This window comes from Tympanuchus pallidicinctus, unplaced genomic scaffold, assembly GCF_026119805.1.
Source record: "Tympanuchus pallidicinctus isolate F22 unplaced genomic scaffold, pur_lepc_1.0 scaffold3, whole genome shotgun sequence".
Lineage (NCBI taxonomy): Eukaryota > Metazoa > Chordata > Aves > Galliformes > Phasianidae > Tympanuchus > Tympanuchus pallidicinctus.
Window position 1 is genome coordinate 8,608,487 of NW_026294747.1, and position 19,138 is coordinate 8,627,624.

General features: G+C 34.7%; 1 protein-coding gene across 5 annotated transcripts in view; it reads left to right on the plus strand.

Annotated features, from left to right (window-relative positions):
- SBF2 (SET binding factor 2) overlaps positions 1-17,368 on the plus strand; it is a 236,606-nt gene extending 219,238 nt beyond the window's left edge. For all 5 annotated transcript variants that reach the window (XM_052695956.1, XM_052695959.1, XM_052695960.1 and 2 more), the window contains 7 exons: positions 1,219-1,346; positions 3,122-3,355; positions 8,340-8,444; positions 10,637-10,830; positions 12,158-12,245; positions 14,379-14,510; positions 14,803-17,368. In XM_052695956.1, coding sequence (XP_052551916.1) covers positions 1,219-1,346; positions 3,122-3,355; positions 8,340-8,444; positions 10,637-10,830; positions 12,158-12,245; positions 14,379-14,510; positions 14,803-14,901 — 980 coding nt within the window. In that variant the 3' untranslated portion in view covers positions 14,902-17,368. The remainder of the gene's footprint in view (positions 1-1,218; positions 1,347-3,121; positions 3,356-8,339; positions 8,445-10,636; positions 10,831-12,157; positions 12,246-14,378; positions 14,511-14,802) is intronic.
- Positions 17,369-19,138: the final 1,770 nt, after the last annotated feature.

Consider the following 19,138-nt stretch of genomic DNA (forward strand, 5'->3'; position numbering starts at 1 on the left):
ATTTGGTCTACAATATTTGCCTTGTTTGAGATGATCTAGTAACTGCATGGTAATACTCTAGTCAATTTCAGTTCAGGAATACAAACTAAAATGTAGGTGACAAACACACTGTATTTTCTGAATGAATGATATGCAACTGGTGGGACTTAAGAAGAAGTGAAAAAAATGAGTGTCATGCCTTGGGTTTTGTTTTGCCTTCTTGGTTTGTTTTCTTTGTCATTTTCTTTTTTTTTTTTAGCAACTTACTGACTTACTTCAGTTTCCCCTATTAAGTGCTTGTTTTAATAGAAACAAAGTCCTTAAGAAACCTTCAGAGAGCACATGACATTTCAGGAAAGGGAAGCTTTTCCATCTACTGTCTCTCACTCTTTTCTTTTGAACTCTCTTTAGTGTTTCTCTTTTTTTACTCCCTACATCTGTCATGTGCAAAAGCTCATTTGCTCCCTACAAGACCTTATCTGCCCTCATAGCTCACATAAGACTTTACAACCACAGCCGAGGCTGTTCCTGGAGCTTGTTCATCAAACAAAATACTTACATGTTCTGAATTTCACTGTTTCTCATGGCATATGGTCAATTTTAATGCTTTTCTTTAAAACTGTACTAACTGTGGAACATATTGAACTTCAGGAGCCATTTTATTTCAACAAGAAAGAAATATTTTTATTATTTACCTTGCTCTGAGCGAAAGATTGGAGTCAATTTCTTTCTGTCCTTTCAACCTGTATTTTTACATGGTTCTACAGCATGTCTTTTTTTTTTTTTTTTTTTAAACCACATTTGTTTATTTTGTGTGGCTACATTTTCAAATGCTATCTTATGCAATATGAAGTCCTGTTTCCAGTGGATTGAAGGCCTGGTAACCTCTCATATTAGGGGACAGAATCAGCTAGCACAGCTCAATGATCTGTTGAGCCAGTATAGCTGGAGACAGAAAGGGACGTTCATAAACACCCTATTTCAATCAATTTCAGAACAGAATTAAAAATATAATGCTATTGATTTATTTGTTTTTTTAATATAAAAGTCACGTTCAACTTGTGGCAGAGTGGCAGTTACAAAGCACAGCATTTGTTTCAACAAACTGTCTTTTGCAGCAATTTCGCTTTATAGTAGATTTTACTGTAAATTCACCTTGTGAAATTCCTTTGGGCTGTGCTTTAATGTTTGCTACGTTTTATCATAAAGCTATCATTTGCTGCTATTTATTTTCTCTAGGGACACTTTTTGAAGATAAAGGAGATAAACACACCAAAAAAGGAATTTGTATTTGGGATTGTATTGAAAAGATGCACAAGAGGAGCCCTATTTTCTTCAATTACCTCTATGCTCCCACTGAAATAGAGGTATGTGTGTTTTGTTGTTGTGGGGTGGGTCTTTTTATTCATTTTTTTTAAGAAAAACAAAACCCTCAAACAAACAAAGATCAGGTTGTTTGCTATTCTGAGTGATTTTCTGAGTACATTTTGATATCTTAATTTGCCTAGCTGGATAAAGTATTTGGTGGACAAAATTAATCCTTCTTAATTGATTGCTGTAATGTCTTAAGGCTTATATTTTCAGTCATCTTAGTTTTGGAAATTTCATTAAAGGGATGAATTCTGGAAATGTACATATGCATGCCATTGAGGAAAACAAGGTTACTTGTTTAGTTTCTATAGTTATATGACTTACTATAAAAATGGTCCTAAAATCTGCATAGTTATTTTAAAATATTTGTTTATATACCATAATTCACAGTTATGGGGAAATGAGCTTGAAGTCCATTCCAGCCACAGTGGAATGTCTAATATGATAGACATCAAGACATCTAAGGAATTGAAAGAAAAGAGCAATGTTCATACTGTAGTTCTGGGGGTCAGACTGGTTTAAGGTGGTTCAGCTTCCCCCCTTGCCCCACTGATGTGCTTCTCTCTCCTGCTTTGCCAATGAGCTTCACCCTGACAAATAATTTGTCTGCATGCCCGTCCACTGCTGATGACCAGATAGTGACAGGGTGTTACATGCTCCAGTGTGTTGGAAGCCTTGTTTTCACTAATGTTTTTGTTGGTGTTTCTTAGCTTTCCTTTTTCCTCAAAGATTTTTTTACCACGCTGTATTTTAGAACGCATAGCACCTAGAGTTCAAATCAGCTATGTAAACTTACCTAATATGATTTCGGTAGTCAACAACGCAGGCCCCTTGACCCCCCATGCATACATACTCCTATGCTTCATTAAATCAGTATGGGGGAGAGAAGATGGAGAAAACAAGAGAGCGATATTGAATAGATAGGAAGTTCTTCACTTGTCTGATTCAGAGGAACATACTTTTCCTGTAGAACCATTACTGTGATGAATTTGTAAGTTGATGGCCATCTTATTCACTTTATGTTCTATCCGTTTTACTGTAAGCCTGACAAGTAAGCAATTAAGATTTGCTTTCAGTGTTTTGGTAGTGTCTTTTTTCTCGTTTTTATTACAAACTGTTTTTCCTCATGTGAAATTGTGTTGTAATAGCAGAGTTTAATGATTGTGACAAGACTTTAAAATTGCCCATTGACCTGGGGAAATAATTCCCTGTAAGTAAAATATACTGATAGTGTTATCTTATATTTTAAAGGGAAAAAAAAAGAAAAAAAAGGTGTGTCTTTAATACAAAGTCATCTGTTCTGTGAAAGCTTTAATAGTCTCTGGCTCATTTGCTCATGTTATTATGGTTATTCCAAGTGTTTGTCCACTTAAGTTATGCAGCCCCTCTCCTTTCCCTGATAGTAGAAGGTCTTGGATTTTCTGCTGAGGAGAATTTAAGGGTGATTGCTATCAAGTACCTTTTCTATCTTTAACAGGGGTCACAAAGACTGTGAGGGTTGCAACTGTATATTGAATTAGAGCTCTTGGGAAACAATTTGTTTAGTAGAAGGATAATTCTGAACAGTATATCCCCAAAGCTAGTATTAGTTTGACTTTTTGATCTGACCCATATGCCAGAATCCTGCTGTGAAAATGATCAAAGTGCAGTATTACCCAACACAAGAAACTGTTACATTTAGAACAATCCATAAAATATAAGAATTGCATTTTTCAGACTGAAACACAGACACTTCCTTTCTGTTATTATAATAAAACTTTCTTTCTAATAGGCCCTGAAACCAAATGTAAGCATGTCCAGCCTCAAAAAGTGGGATTACTATGTAGAAGAGATTTTGGCTACAGGTCCTTCCTATGACTGGAATATGGTGGCCGCAAAATGCAGTGCTTTAGAGGAAGCTGACCAAACAGATGGTTCAGTCTCTCAGAAAAAGAGGAAAATAGTGTGGCCATGTTACGATGATGTTAAAAAAATACAACCTGATGCCATCAGCAGCCTCTTAAATGTAAGTACATACGTTAAACAGAAAAAAATAAGTTATTTTAGTTATCACGTATCATGTTTACCCTTCATTTATGTTATTTCCCAATTTTTATTTTTAGTTATTGCCCTGTATGTTATTGCCCTATGGATATTATATAAAATTATTATTAAAGCCAGTCAGAGTAGTTATTTAGTATAACCAACTGATTGCCTTCTGTAAGAAATGCACTGATTGTTCTTTTAATTGATGCAATGGTTGAATCTGTTTTTCTTGCCCTTTTTCTACTCAGTTTAATGCGTGTAGTAAAGATAGAAATTCCTGCAAGTTCAGGAAACAGAATCCAACAGTTGTTGGTTTCAGTGAAAGGTAGATTTTATATGCAGATATATATATATATACATATATATGTATCCCTGAGCGTCTTGGCTCAAATTTATCAACAAAACTTTCCATTGTTACTCCTAGTATATTTATTTTTAGTAGGACCTAACTCAAATTCTGAAACGCTTCAGAATATTTCAGTACGTTATGTGGATGCTTGATTTGGGCAATGATTTTTTTCCTGTGGGCCCAAGTAGGCTCCTCAGGTTTTGTTGTTTCATAATTAGAAAATGAATAAGGATCCCATTTAGCATGGCAGTAGTTGTATTTTCTTAGATGTTTGTTGTTTGATTGTAATTGGCTATCAGTCCTAATTTTTACAGTATCTTCTGGATTAAAAGAAAGAAATGATGTGGTCATTCTTCATTTCCTAGAGCTATTGTTTCAAGCTATGTGCATATTCAGCTGCATATACAAAATATTTAACTTTCATTAACTTTCATTAGAATTGAGATTGTGAAGCCTAGTGAAGCAGTTCTTGGAAAGCTGGGTTATGCTTTGGAATCCTGAAATTGCTGAAATTAAATAGCTCTTAACAAAGTCTTAGGGTTGGAAGATTCTGAATGCATATCAATAATTCAGAATAGACTTGCTTGCGTCAGAGAGCTAGCTTAATTCAGGAACACAACTGCTATCTCCTGTAGTCCATTTCATACAATCACTATTGATGAAAAAGAGGAAAAATGTCCGATTTTCAAAAATAAAATTCAGCAGTGAAACTCTTCTTGATACTGAAAGCCAGAACTGCTCAAAGCTTCTAACTTCACAAATTCAATGAAAGAGAGCTTATCCGTTCCTCAACAGGGGTCATAGCAAGAATTCTTTCACAAAAAAAACCTAAGCCAAAACAAAAACAGAGCTTTTGTAACTATAGGCAGAACTACATTAGAAATATAGCAACAGTGTTCCTCTGCATTTCTTCATGGAGTAAATGCCAAGCTTATCCTAGCCACAGCTGTGAGAAACACCATATAACAGGGAAATTAGCCATATTATATTCCAGAGATATGTGGGTCAGATTTTATAGAGTTTAAATGTTATTTGTGAATTAGATTATAGTAATAAAAGATAGCAGAGGAGAGGAACGTTTGGAAAACTTTGAAGAGGTTGTATAAAGGTTACAAAAATATTCTTCTAAGTTTAAAAAGCAAAGTGAACTTTCTTTTAAAACAAGTTGTTAATTTAGGGCTATTGCTGATGGGGGAAAAAGACCTCTCTTTAATCATAAATCCAGTGAGAATGTGTTGGTATCCAAGAAATGTTTGAACTGAGAACATATTCTAGTAATGATAAACTGTTAGGGAAGGTTGATTTTTCTCTTTGTTTATAATGATAATACCAAATATGTTCAAACTAAAGGTATTTTTTTTAACAGAAAACTAGATAATATTCATCAGGATGTGAATCTGGAACGGAGAAGTTACAGAATGTCTTAGTTCACAGTATTCCTTGTTACAATGCAGTGCTTTTCTATGAGGAGCAAAAGGTGTGATTTTTTAGTGGTAAATGTCCTAATGTGTTTTGTGTACTTGACACCTTTAAGGAGATGTGTGTGACAGCTCTATATTTTCCATAAGTCTTCATGTTTACAAGCTTTAGGAAGTTAAGCAATCTACTACATATTTCATTCATTTAAGCCTAATTGAATGATAACAATGTACTTTAAAATACAGATTTTTGTGTAAAGCTTCCCAATTCACTTCCACCACACCAGCCAAAAATATGAGCTGGTTTGTTCAAACCTTAAATTCTAGAAAAAGAACTTGTAGATATAAATGTTCAAAAGTAGATCCAGATGAAGGTATTTTCAATTAAGACCATTCTCTGATGGTCTTTTTACATCATAGAAATCGGAACCAAAGTATACACTGATAGTAAGAGTAATTACCCACCCATTTGTTAAGTAAAATGAAACAGGATCATGAAACAGAAAACTACTTCTGCTTTTGTCGTTTGTTTTTTTTTTCTTTCAGAGTAGTTGCAAATAGTTTAAAAAAAAAAAATAAAAAGGCAGATTTCTCCACAAAACTCAAAACCAGCTCATTTGGTAAGAGATTCCAACTGCATTTTTGAAAACACTTCCTTTCTTTGCTTTTAAAATTCATTAAGATGATACCACAGTGTGACACATCCAAGTATAGCACAGCATGTCTTCAGTAGAGAATAAAATTCGGGTTTAAATGTTTCTGGTCAAGGCTAGGTCTTCCAACGACCCTTCGATTTGAGTTGTGATTCACTGTAAATGAGCTAACTGGTCTGAGTGATGAAGTGCACCTTGGCAGGAGCAAGCCCAGACATTGGTATATGCACCAATATTCTGCAGACAGGTGCTGCAAATCCTGGTGGATGCTCAGTTGCATCAGCTGTGTTCCTTAAGGGCAGTGCTTCCGTGCCACAAAGAAGGCTGGTGGTATCATGAGCTCTTTCTGGTGGTGCCCAGTAACAGAACAAGAGGTGTTCCATCTGAACATGAAGGAACAGTTCTTTACTGTGAGAGTGTTTGAATGCTGGCACAAGTTGCTGTCTTGGAGCTATTCCAAAGCCACCTAGGCATGGTCTGGGGCAGCTGCCTCTAGGTGGCCCACCTTGAGATGACAGAGGGCCCTTTCAACCTCATCAATTTTGTGATTCTGTGCAATTTTCTTTCAAGTGCAGCTATTGGCAAGGAAAAAAATCTGATGTTCTCTGTAGAATTTAAAACTGATGGAGCAAGAGTAAATCTTACTGATTTATTGTCATATTTTTTTTTACAAAGACTTTATTAAGAGAATTTATTCCTAACTTTTCAAGTTATATATGGGAGGTTGTTGAAAGTTTTTCATTTAAAATTCTGGAAGCACTGCTCATTGTGGAGCCAAAAAAAAAAAAAAAAAAGGAATGTGACCCAGTTGCTAAGTAACAAGCTTCAGTTAATTCCAGATTCTGCAGAGAAGGACTTGTACTCAAAAGTCAAAACTGTGGCAGAAAGAGAATGCTGAAATTAAAACCTGAATAACCTTTAGCACTAAAGAGTTTGTATTGCTTTTACAGCAGTTTGAGAAGCCTTTTACATGAAATGCCTGTGGTAAATATATTCAGTCCTATGCATACTATCAGGAACACTTTACAGAAAGAATTTTGAAAGAGGAACAACTGGTCTAAAGAAGCCTTTGGTCTGGCTTGTTTGCCATTCCTTGTTTTTGTATCAACCAGTGAGGATAATCCAAACAAAGCTATTCTAGTTTTATTTCTTGGCAGGAAAAGAGCCCTGTATTAGTAAATATATATGTATCTTTTCAACTAGTTTGATTCTTTGTGTTAAGTCATGTCTCTTCTATTTAGTTATACTTTTCAACTTTCTAACTTACCTTCAGCAAGGAAGAATCTATAGATATGTTTTGTTTTTGTTAGACTCTGTCATATAGGCTTATTTATTTTCAGTTCAGTGTTCCAAATTTAGTTGAGCAGTTAATTGTTTCCTTACCAAATGTTTCCTTACCTTAAAAAATAGTCTTTTTCTCTAAGTTTCAATCATCAATGATTTCCTGTTATTCTAATATACCCCTAGAATATGATGAAAGCTACAATAGTTATGTGGTATAGTGGAAATAAGGTCAAAGTCTAATTGTCTCTTCTTTGAAAATAATGTCTTTGGGTTTATTTATCTTTTATATAGCATGGAAATTCTTTGTCCTGTGGCAATTTTTGTTCTGTCATCAGTCCTTAATTGGATTTTCAAAATTAAGTTTCAAATGTGATTTCGTTAAGAATCAGATTTTCATGACAATATAGGTGCTGAAAGCAAAAATGTAAGAAGGAAGGATAAAAATGAACCAAATATCACAGTAATGGCAAATGGTGAATGTTGTATTTAAGCCATTCCACAAGTAAACATGAACTAATTAAATTGTGTCTTTTTACTTAACTTTGCACACACTGTCTTATTAACAGGAAATAACCCCAACTGGAGGTTATCAACATAGGTCATATTCCCAAGTTCCACAAGAACATGTTGTTACAGTTTGGCATCCAAACTGAATAAATCTTCCATTTCCTTCTTTTATTACAGTTTTGTATTATATTTTATAAACCATGGTAAATCTTAGTATTGGCAATGTAGTTTTTTGTAAATATTTTTATGGAATATATTCTATCCTGATCTTTGTCATGTTGCTATTATGGCAGTTGGTGATGACTGTTGTGTGATCAAGAGAACTGGTGGAGAACTGAAAGAATAATGGCTCCTTCAGCCTGTGGTTTGCAAGAGGAATGATATGACTGATGCTGTATTTGGTTGCCATTGATTTCTGAGTTTAGTTGATAGCAGTTTATAGCTGGTTTGGCTTGTATTTACTGGGCAACATGGCCTAAAAGTTCTCTGTGTAAAAATATTGACTAGAAAATCATAGAATTGTAGGATGGCCTGGGTTGAAAAGGACCACAGTAATCATCTATTTCAACCTCCCTGCTGTGAGCAGGATCACCAACCACCAGACCAGGCTTCCCAGAGCCACATCCAGCCTGGCCCTGAATGCCTCCAGTGATGGGACATCCACAACCTCCATGGGCAGTGATTGTATTAAAGTGATTGTCAGGAAGTGATCAGCTAAAAATGTTTCTTCTTAACCCTTGTTATTTGTTTCAGGAAATTGAAAGGTTGGAAAGTAAATTAAATCAGAGCCCAGAAAGATGGCAGCTTTTGTGGGAAAGGGTCAAAATGAATCTAAAGGATGACACTAGACAAGACAATGTAAGTAGCAAAGGAATTCTTCCAGCACAGGCTTTATACCTGGAACACTGTCAAAATCACTGTGTTTCTTGGAGTAAAGTACTGCTTTTGAAAAACTGAACGTGTAGTTCGAACCTTGGATACCAGCTCTGTTTCTCTACACATAGAAAAACATGTTTATACTTATTTACACCATTTAATTAATTACTTCTCAGCAGTAGATTAAGGCACGTAGACAAAATGAGCACAAACATTTTACTAGTACAAAATTGTATGACTCGATATTATTAAAATATTCATTCTGTCAAAGTCTTCAAGTACAAAAAAAAAATCAGTTCCTGGAGGTAGCTGAAAGGAAATGACAGAGGTTCAAAGATAAGTAAAGATATTTCCATGTCTACATGCAACTTTGGAATTGTAGATTCTGGTAAAGGCAAAAAACTGTTCGTGCTATGTTTCTAGTTCTTGACTCCAGTAAAATGAGTAGCTGACATTGCAGATATTTTCTAATTCAAAAGCAGCCTTTTTTTTCTTTTCTTTCTTTCTCTCTACGTGCACTAGGAAGTTTGTTAGATAATGGCTTTGGGGAGCTTTCTTTATCAACTTGGCATAAAACTGTGCCATAACTCTTCAGCTTGACAAACTTGTTCAAGTTTGCCAGCCTTCGTGAGTTTGTTAGTCTTCAGAACTACTCTGTTATTTGTCCTTTGATTTCAATAAAGCAATAAGTTTTATGTCTATCATAGTCATTTAAATTCACCTCATACCTAGACAAATCCAGAACGGAAGGTTTTTTATATGAGCAAAGCAGAGGATTAAGTTTTTATTGAATAATTGGAAGCAGAAAAGAAAATGCAAGTATAAATGTACCTGACATCAGTGTCTTGTTCTCAGATAAATGTAGTAGCTAAGAGTCAGCTCCAAATAATTCTCTAGGATGCTGTTCTGCAGATTAAGACCAAATTCAGGGGTTACTGAGAATCTATTAAAATGACTTAAATCTATAAAGTAGCTCTTGGAAGCTTCACTTTTTTTTTTCTTTTCAACTAATGAATTTATGGAAATTTATTGTATCCAAATGTCTGACTACTTCTAGATGATTCTGAGAAAGCAAGGGAAACGATATTCAAATTTATGTCACTGGAATAAACAAGGCTTTTCTTAAATAATTTCTTTTCACACTTTGTGGATGTATCCTCCTGCATAGGAAATGCAGTGAATGCCATCTCTATGACTCTTCAGAGGCAACACTGATTTGTATTATGAAGATTTTTTTTTCTCCGTAGTAATTCACAATTTACACATTGTACCAAATATTATTTGTGTAGTATTTTGAGATCATCTCAAAATGCATGACAAACAGCTCAATTTCTACAGTGAACAGAAGTGATGTAGGGATAATATTACAGAGAAAGAGCAAGCTGGTAGGTATCTCTCCCATGTGTTTATTAAGTTAAATGTTTGCCTTGTTGCAGTGAAGAGTGATTTTGTGTTCTGTGTGTTGCTACACAACATTTTTATTTTGCAAATAACAAACTGTAGATCAAGTCAAAACAATATGCTGAATACTTAATATTAAGAAGGTGGTTACACACCTTACTTCCTCACAGAAATTCCAAATTCCAAAGAACTGTTGATGTTCAAATTGCTGCAAATGCATTTGAGCAAATCCTTGCCAAGTATCGACAAATCTTACCAGAGTAAGGTTGCATTTATCGTATAAGCACTGATAAAATTAAAGCTGAAAAATCATGATGTCAGTGTTCACAGATGTGTACAAAGCTGATGGCTGGAATTGTGAGGTTACACCAGAATTCAAACCCATGAGATGCTCTCTTTGTTGAGGAGTGCATTTCCATTAAAATTGCACTTCTGTATTCTCTTCAGATTCCTCTTGCACACAGCAGCATTAATGAGAGCAATGAATATAGACTAGATTCTGATCATTTGAGAATAAAAGCATGTAAAAATAAAATATTAACAGATCTTTAGTAATAGATCAGGTGTAGTTCTTCACTATTCATGTATTTAATTGCAAATTATTAACTATATAGACTACCAGGAAGAGTTGTGGGTCGTGTTTATTTCAAAAAGAATGTTATGTTTTGGTTTTCTACTGTAATACATTTATAATGTTTTAGCTCATCAAACAATCAGATTTCTCAGTTCTAAATTTGCCTAGATCTTGTTTAAGATTGTTTTCTTCTTTGTAGCTTCAGAGACATCCTTCTGGCTCCTCAGGGATGATGTCAGCTAATCTACATTCCTATCAAAAGAGATCTTTGTTGGAAATGCCTGACAATGGGCTGGGTGAGGAACAGAGTGCAAGCATCTCTCCCTCCAATGGAGTAGATAGGAGAGCAACTACGCTATACAATCATTTCACTTCAAAGAATGATGAAAATAGGTAAACCAAACAGTCAGAAAGTATTTATGAACCTTGTATAAGAATGGTACAAGCCTTAGGAAAAAAATGAATCTTTTGTATACATAGATCTTTCAGTCTTTCCCTTTCTAAAACAGGAAGGTTTTGGTTATGGTTGTCCAACCTTTTGGCTTGGCTGGGCTGCACTGAGTGAAGTTGTCTTGGGTCAACATAGGTTGCTCTGACAAAATACAATAGCACTGTTCAGTAGGGCAAATTCTCAGCTACAAAACACTATTTTTCAACATAGGCACCACCATTAACTGTTCATTTTTGCCAGCAGTGAACAAGAGCCTCCATGCTGCGCTTATAAAAATTTGTACCAGTAGAGGTGATGCAGTATTGCTGTCACCACTGCTGAAATGCACCACCACCACCTGACTGTGCTCGCATGCAGGTTTCCAGGAACAGCAAGTGTTGATGAATGTCAGTGGGTGCAATTTTTTCCCCCATGGAGGAATTCAGTTACGTCCATTTGCCTTCATGCTCATTTCCATGTCAGATGCCATTTTGTCAGACTTCCCTCTGCCACCATCTCTCACACAGCAACCACAAGGGAATATTGGTGGGAAGGTTCAGCCCCTGCTGTCAGACCACCACCATCTGCCTCTGATGCTGTGGGCCATCATAATAAAAAGGGAGACATTTTAATATTTTTCTTAAGATGTTAAAAAGTGAACAGCAGAGACATAAAGCTAATGGGACATTTGACCCTGTTTTTGTAAAACTAATGCATCAGCCTCGTTTCTTGGCAGTAGTTGCAATTTGCAGTGAAGTCGCAAGGGTTGCATCAGAGATTTTTGATGAAATTTCACTCTTCATATATTTCATGCTTAACAATTGTTCACAAATTTACGTTGTACTAAAAAGCAATTACATGAATAAGACATGGTTGTGAAGCAAGGGATATTTTTCTCTGGTAAGATAGGGCTTTTCATGTCTCTATACGAGACTTTTATCACATTTTTGAATTGGATATCTGATTGCAACTCTATGTTTCATTTGAAAAGTAACAGGTAATGTATTTATATCAACTGAAAATGGTGCCAGGCTGCATGTAGTCCTCAAGCCACAGGTTGGACATGCCTGGACTGTAGCTGCATATTGAAAGGGTCTAGAGAGCTGAAATAGTGTTTATCACTGTATCAGTCACCAAACTAGGCTGTTGTTTAAAAATGATTTGTTTCACTACAGTAAAAGAAATGCTTAAATATTTTTTTAGTCATTTTGGGTTTTATATGTATTTATATATCACTATTCACATGTGTCACTATCATCATGTGTCGTTTGTATTTTCTGCATCTTCCAGATCTTTTGAAGGTACGTTATACAAAAGAGGAGCTTTGCTGAAAGGCTGGAAGCCCCGCTGGTTTGTGCTGGATGTGACCAAACACCAGGTAAAAACTTTTCAATATTGTTTTTTTTTAATGTCAAGTTTGCTGCATTTTTATTTATTGATTTAGTTTAATTTTACAAGTAATCAGCAATAATAATTATTTTCTGAAGCAATGTGTAAATTACATTGTTATAGACTCTGTGTGTACTGTGTGACTGATAAAACATTCTGAATGGACAGTTTGAGGAGGTAGCAATTTTTAAAGCATTTTTAACTCTACAAGATCATTAAGCAAATAAGTGTTGAGTATCATCAGGCATTCTAGTATGACCCCCGTAGTTTCCAGAAGAACCAAAATCTGTTTTAAACAGCTGGAAACTTAGTAGGTAATTTCTTGATTGCAGTTGGGATTCTGAGAGATAATATGGTAACTGACAGCAAGTTTCAATTGTTAAAACTGGAGTAGGTAGTTGGTGCTCCCAAAGGATGTATTTTACATCCTCTTTGCTCCTCAAGTACTTTGTCATGAGCATTTTTCTTTACATGAAATAACATTATATTCTCTGAAAAAATATCACCTGAATTGCTTTTATGGAAAAGTCCATTTACCTCACTTGGCATTTGTGGTGCTCTTCTGTAATCTGTACTTGAGGCAGCTAACGTGAGTGAAACCTTGGAAGTATTTTCAAATCTGAAGAATAGGAACAGCTATCTTTCTGAGATCAGTTAGAATTTTTTAAATTAAAGTGAGTTAGAATTTCACCCCCAAATTTTCCCTCTGTAGTCTTCAAATGCCAAGTTCCTGATTAAACAATAATGTTAGGTGGTATATATAGGAGTAGTTTAAATTCTTCACAGTGAGGTAAGCTTAATAGCCAAATAATTCATAAATATTCTGAAAAATCATTGTACATCAAGAAGCACTAAAAATAGGGTATCTGTTGGCCTAAATATTTTACCTGATTTACAGAATTTGACAGTGGAAATTTGTGATCTTCCATGCTTAAAATAATATTGAGTGATCAAGAAGTAATCTTTACTGAGCAAAATGTTCCAAATAGCCACACAGTGCAGGTTGTTCAAATAACTTCTGAGACCTGTGTGTGCTTTGTTAGAAAATATATTAATGCATTGTAATTGACACTTTAAAAAATATGTAATACAAGACAGTCATTTTTAAGCCACTCATTGAGGATCCCCGGATTATGCTATGTGGTAATATAGTAGCAAATGTCCTAATTGTAATTGTTCCTCCTGAAACAGAAGAGAGAAGACTCATCATTCTGCAGAACAAAAAAAAAAAAGACTTTTAAATTTTTTGTAAACCAAATATCCTCCTGAATATCACAGATGTAAGAGTATATGCAGTCTGAAGCAGATACAAGTCGATCGTAGCTTGAATTCTGTGGCTGTGAGGGTTTGCTTTACTATAATGCATCTGTTTATGGGTTGTTGTATTTTTTTTTTCAGTGAACTCTAGATTTTATCTTCTGGAACAATTTGTATATCAAAACTCAGTTTACAGTGATTTGCATTCATATTAAAGTATCTTTGCTAGGTGAAAAAAGCAAGTCTTGTTCAACCACTAAATATAGGAAAATTGAAGTTTTCTGTGTTTATAATTATCTAAAATCATTCTTAAATTTTTGCTGATCATTTTCTATTCTTGAAATACAGACAATATTTTCTTAACTATCTGGTGGAGTAATGTTCTTGTGTTAGTTTCATTGAAATTAACAGGGAAGAGATTGCTTCTGGGCAGAGGATTTGTGAAGGATAAGAGCAGAATCTAGACTTCAGGAGTCAGCAGTCCTTATCAGTTTTTCTGACAGAAACAGTGTTTAACTGTTAGAAGCTTCTCTGCTCTGAGATTCTCATGACAACACGTTCTCTCAGTTCAGTGATCTGCAAAGGAGTGGATGGTGGAGACGTTGCTATTAGCCAGAGATATCAAATAGAGGTCTGGCCAGTAAAAGGCTCTCAACAGTCCCACTATCTTGTATACCAGACCAATGACTGTGTCTTAGCAATTGCCTATGTCTGATGGCTTCAGGTGTTAATAGCATTTTTTCTTCCTACCTTCACTCCCCAAATCCCCAAGTTATATCCAGGAAAGGACAATAAAGGTAATAAAAATGAAAGATCCATCTGAATAGTGTATTTGGATTTAACTTTTCTCTCTCATGTGGTCTAGTTACGATACTATGACTCTGGTGAAGATACAAGCTGTAAGGGTCACATAGACCTTGCAGAAGTAGAAACAGTGATTCCTGCTTCTCCAACTATTGGAGCCCCAAAACATGCAAGTGAAAAAGCATTTTTTGATGTAAGTATATCTGGTTTTTATTTGATGTTTACCTGAAACTTTCCTTGTTTAACCTACTACTTTCATTCTGTCTGGAAGACGAGAGCTTGAATGGAGCTGCCATGCCAACTCAACACAAAAAGTTTTTATGGAACTAGCTAGTCATGATTCTCAACAGCAGAAATTAAAACAAACAAACAAAAAAACCCATACATTCAGACTCAATTAGTAGATTACAGCTGAAAGTAAAATTTATAAGCTTCTTTTTCTATTTTGTGTGTTGACTTTTCACATTCTTATTTTTCTTTTGCAGTTGAAGACAAACAAACGTGTGTATAATTTTTGTGCCCAAGATGCACAAAGTGCTCAACAATGGATGGACAGAATCCAGAGCTGCATTTCAGATGCTTAGAAAGGAATAACATTCCATTATCAAGATATGTTTAAAGCAACTCTTTTTGTAAGATGTGTTCTGAAATGTTGCTGACAACCAGCCTTCCTTACATTTCAGCTATAGACATTGATAATATGCTGAAGTTTCTTTTCTGTTTAATAATTATAACCACTGTAACCGTTTGGTTTTTTTTTCCTGCAGGGAGGACTTTGAAAAATAATAATTCATTTATCCTGAATTTCCACTTTCTTCAGTACAATTCCTAGCTAGAAAAGTGAGCCGTATTTGCACTATTTTCTAATCCTCATTTTCTCATTTCTGAGTTGCTCTGATAAGGAAAGCTGTCCAAAGTAGCTTGTAAAATTCTCTACAGCAGAAAGTCTATTTTCTCCTTATTTATATTTTTAAACAGAAATTCTTATTTCCAAGGTAGTCATTGTTAAGAGGAAACATGTCTACAATTCCTAAAAAAAAGAAAGAAACAAAGCTTGTGAGTCCAGTGACATATATATCAGATTGGTGATATTAAAACTGTTGATATTTTTTTAAGACCAAAAAATGAAATTGCCATTCTGAAATTAACAGATTTTCAAGTGTCTTCTCAGCATGCAGGCCAGTCTTTAATCTCGTGCTCTACAGAGTGCTTCAGCAATGTTGTTATGGAATTTCAAGTTCTAGGGGTTATCTGAAGATCATAGCACTTTCTTTTTAGATTCTGTTTGCTATTATGATGGGATATGTGAAAGAAATCTGGCTGACACTATCGTAGAGATGCAGGAAAAAAACAAACTAGGAATTTGGTAGAAGGAAGATCTCTTAAGTGTGAGTTGTATATGTTAATTTATATGCTGTTCTGCTCACTGTAAAATAAAAAGTAACAAACGTGATGATAATGCACTAAACAGTGGAGCAAGCACTTGCACTGAAATCTTTAAAATGCTCACATTTTGAATGACAGGTAAGTTATTTATAGCAGAACAATACTAGCTAGTTAACATTTACAGATATTAAATATGTAAATAATCTGGGTTGATGTGTTGTGATTTGATACTTTTTAAACATTTTTGCACATAAATTGGAAGATTGTTTATAGATTTTTACATTTGATAAAATTGTGTTTGTTCAACTTAAAATCTTGGGAGAAATGTGTTTAATAACCCCAAATTATGAAAAGTTTTACAGTCTACAAATAGTGATGACATTGAGTAGAATCTGTAGGTAACTAAGCCATTGTTTTTATTTTGATATGTTAATATGTTAAATAGCACACTAATATTACAAAAAAATGTATATATGATTCAGTATTTTCTCATTTTTTTTCCAGACATTCTGCTTATAACTTAATGTCAGCCTAATCAAACTGACTATACTTATTACAGTTTTTCAGTTATTAATGTTTTTTGTTTGTTTTTTATAACTAATGTATTTTGTCAGAAAAGAATATGAACTTCTCACTTCACATACACAATAGGTAATGCAGCTGTTTTTAATGCATTTACAATTTCAAAACAAAGAAAATGAAGGATTTTTCTAGCATTTTTCAACTGACAAATTTCCACCTGTGACAATGGTGTTTGCACATTTGTATGTTTCTTTGTATATGAAGTACTTTTATATGTACTTTGTAAAATACTGATCCTGCTACTAGGTTATATGAAAATTTACATACCACTTCTTATTTTGTAACTGGTTCATTTTAACTCTTGTATGTTCTGTGATATAATCATCTTGTAATAAACACACTTCTTAAGAAAAACCCTTCCTTTTACTGTAAAAAGAGAAATCAGCAGGACCCACATGTTGAAATACTTCCACAGGCACAAGACAAATCCTTATTTACTCTGTATTAAGAATTGTATGGTCTTTTGTATACTTGTACATATTCTTACACAAGAGTTGCACTTCAGCATCCTTAACTCAAACACTTGTCAACAGTAACATTAAAGACTAAAGAAATCAGAATTTAAAGCAAGATTATCATTCTAACAAGTCTCAATGTATGGCCTTTATGAAAAGACTAAATATGTAACATCTCTACTAAGTTGTTGAATAATTGTGTTAAATATTAGGAAAAAAAAGGGGGAAAAAGATTTTTCCCATATGCTCTCACAACATGAATCAGCCACGTGCTTTCACCATGAAACATATCTCGATCATTTTTGTCACCTTATTGATAAGCAATCTAGTATGAAATAATCAAAATACAAGAAATGACAAGATCTTATTGGAGAATGGCATCTAAATTGAATTCCTGAGTGTGGTGTGGGTTAGCAGAGTTAAAATGGAAAGGGAATGTGTGATGGAGGTAGGGGACTTGTGACAATTCTTAAATGCTGTGGTGCTTAGAGTTTGCATATTGAGCTTGGCATGAATGCTAATGTTGCCTTAAATGTTGATCTCAATTTTTAGTGTCTGTACTGATGGAAAATGGACTTGAGCAAGTTAACTTAAAAATATCCAAATAAAAGCTGAAATGAGATATCAATATCTGTGTTGTTTATGTAAAGAATATACAAATGAATGCTAGGCCTACATAGGTTCTTGGTGTGAAGACAAAGAATTAGTAGTGTGCCTTAGGGTTTCTTCCATACAAAGCAAAGATTCAGATAGAAACTCAGAAGAAATGTGTAGAAGTTAGAGTAGCATAAGCCGCAAGGTTTTTCAACCTGTTTCAGTTGTGGCAGCAAGAGTAGAGAAAGAGTAGAAAATTCATTTGGGAAAAACTCCATGTGAAAAGGGATCCATCTTCTTCATACTCCATGGAAAAGGAACCCTTCCAGGAGTTTGGGGTGAGGTAAGTATGTCCTTCTAAAGAGCAGGGGCTCTTTACTTAAGGGAAGATGGATTTCTTAGCTTTGTTTGTGTTGAGAAACAAACTGCTCTTAATAGGTGATGGGATGAACGGAATTTAAGTTTGGAAGACTTTTACAGGCATAGTATATTAGAAATTATCTAACACTTAAGCATTTTGTATTCCATATTTTGTATGGAACCTCGGAATTATTCTATTAAATAATACAGCTCAGAACATGCCACATGTGTGGGTCACTGGTTACGTAACAATACACAAACAGCTAGCAGACCTAGGACCAAATGTTCAAAATTTTGTATCACATCCCACACACATTATTAGTATCTGATACTTTGCAAACTGCAGACATAACAAAAATGTAGTGATTTTTTCCGAATACTGTAATTTTGTTTTTTCATCCTGTAATATTCTTGGAGTATGCTTAAGTGGCTGCACCACATTTCTCATTTTTCATATCTGTGATCATACAAATATTTTGTCTGTTCGTGATTATCCTGTGGTTGCTTTGGGGAGTCAAAAAACTGAAATGAGTCCACCAGTTCCCCAGTTATGCTAAAGTTCATGCTGAGTATCACTGTCGCATCTACTTTTAGAGTTTTTTCTGTATTAGTCTAGTTTCTTGCCAAATTTTGGCTACTGTGTAAGCATGCTCATTTAAGAAATTTTCCTCTTTGTGTTTTTTTCATGTGTAGCATCTTTTTTTTAATTGTATGTCAAATAGAGATGCTCCAGATTCAATGTCATTTATTCTCTGCTTACTCTTCCATCTAGACTCTCAAAGGAATGAATTGCTGATACAAAGACTGCTGATAGGAGTTGCTTTTGTTTTCTCTTGCATAATACAAAATCTTCAAGGTCTAATTTAACCTATTGTTATTTTTTTGCTTTAGACCCTTCTGGTTTAAGCTGGTAAGAATGGTCACCCAGAGGAACTCTTCAATTCTGTGTCTTTAATCCACCCCTCTTTAAGGTTGTCCATGTGTGCAAATGCGTGTAGTGAACTGTCTACCATCTTTATCTACAATCACACTCCAGTAATTAAAAGTCAGATACTAAGATACCTTTTAAGGGTAAGATTCCCTTCTTACCACTAACAGTTATTGAAATTTCTCATTGGCATATTTTATAATCAACTGTAAAATAATACATCTTTTAGTAAGCCAGGAGTATTATAATGATTAGCTGAGTCATCCCTGAGAAGATGAAGAGTCTTTCTTGAACTGAGATACTTGATTTCGTATGTGGGTTCTATGTGCTACTTCTAGAAAATTCTGAAAACCCAAACTTGAAACAGAAGGTAAAAGCTGTATTTTAAAGACAGTCTGTCTAACGTTTGTTCATTTACACCTTCATCTCTATGCAGACTTTACAAATCAGAAGATGCACTAGTGGCAGCTGAATTAAAATTCCAGATCGCTAGTGGTATCTACCCACAGTACTGTC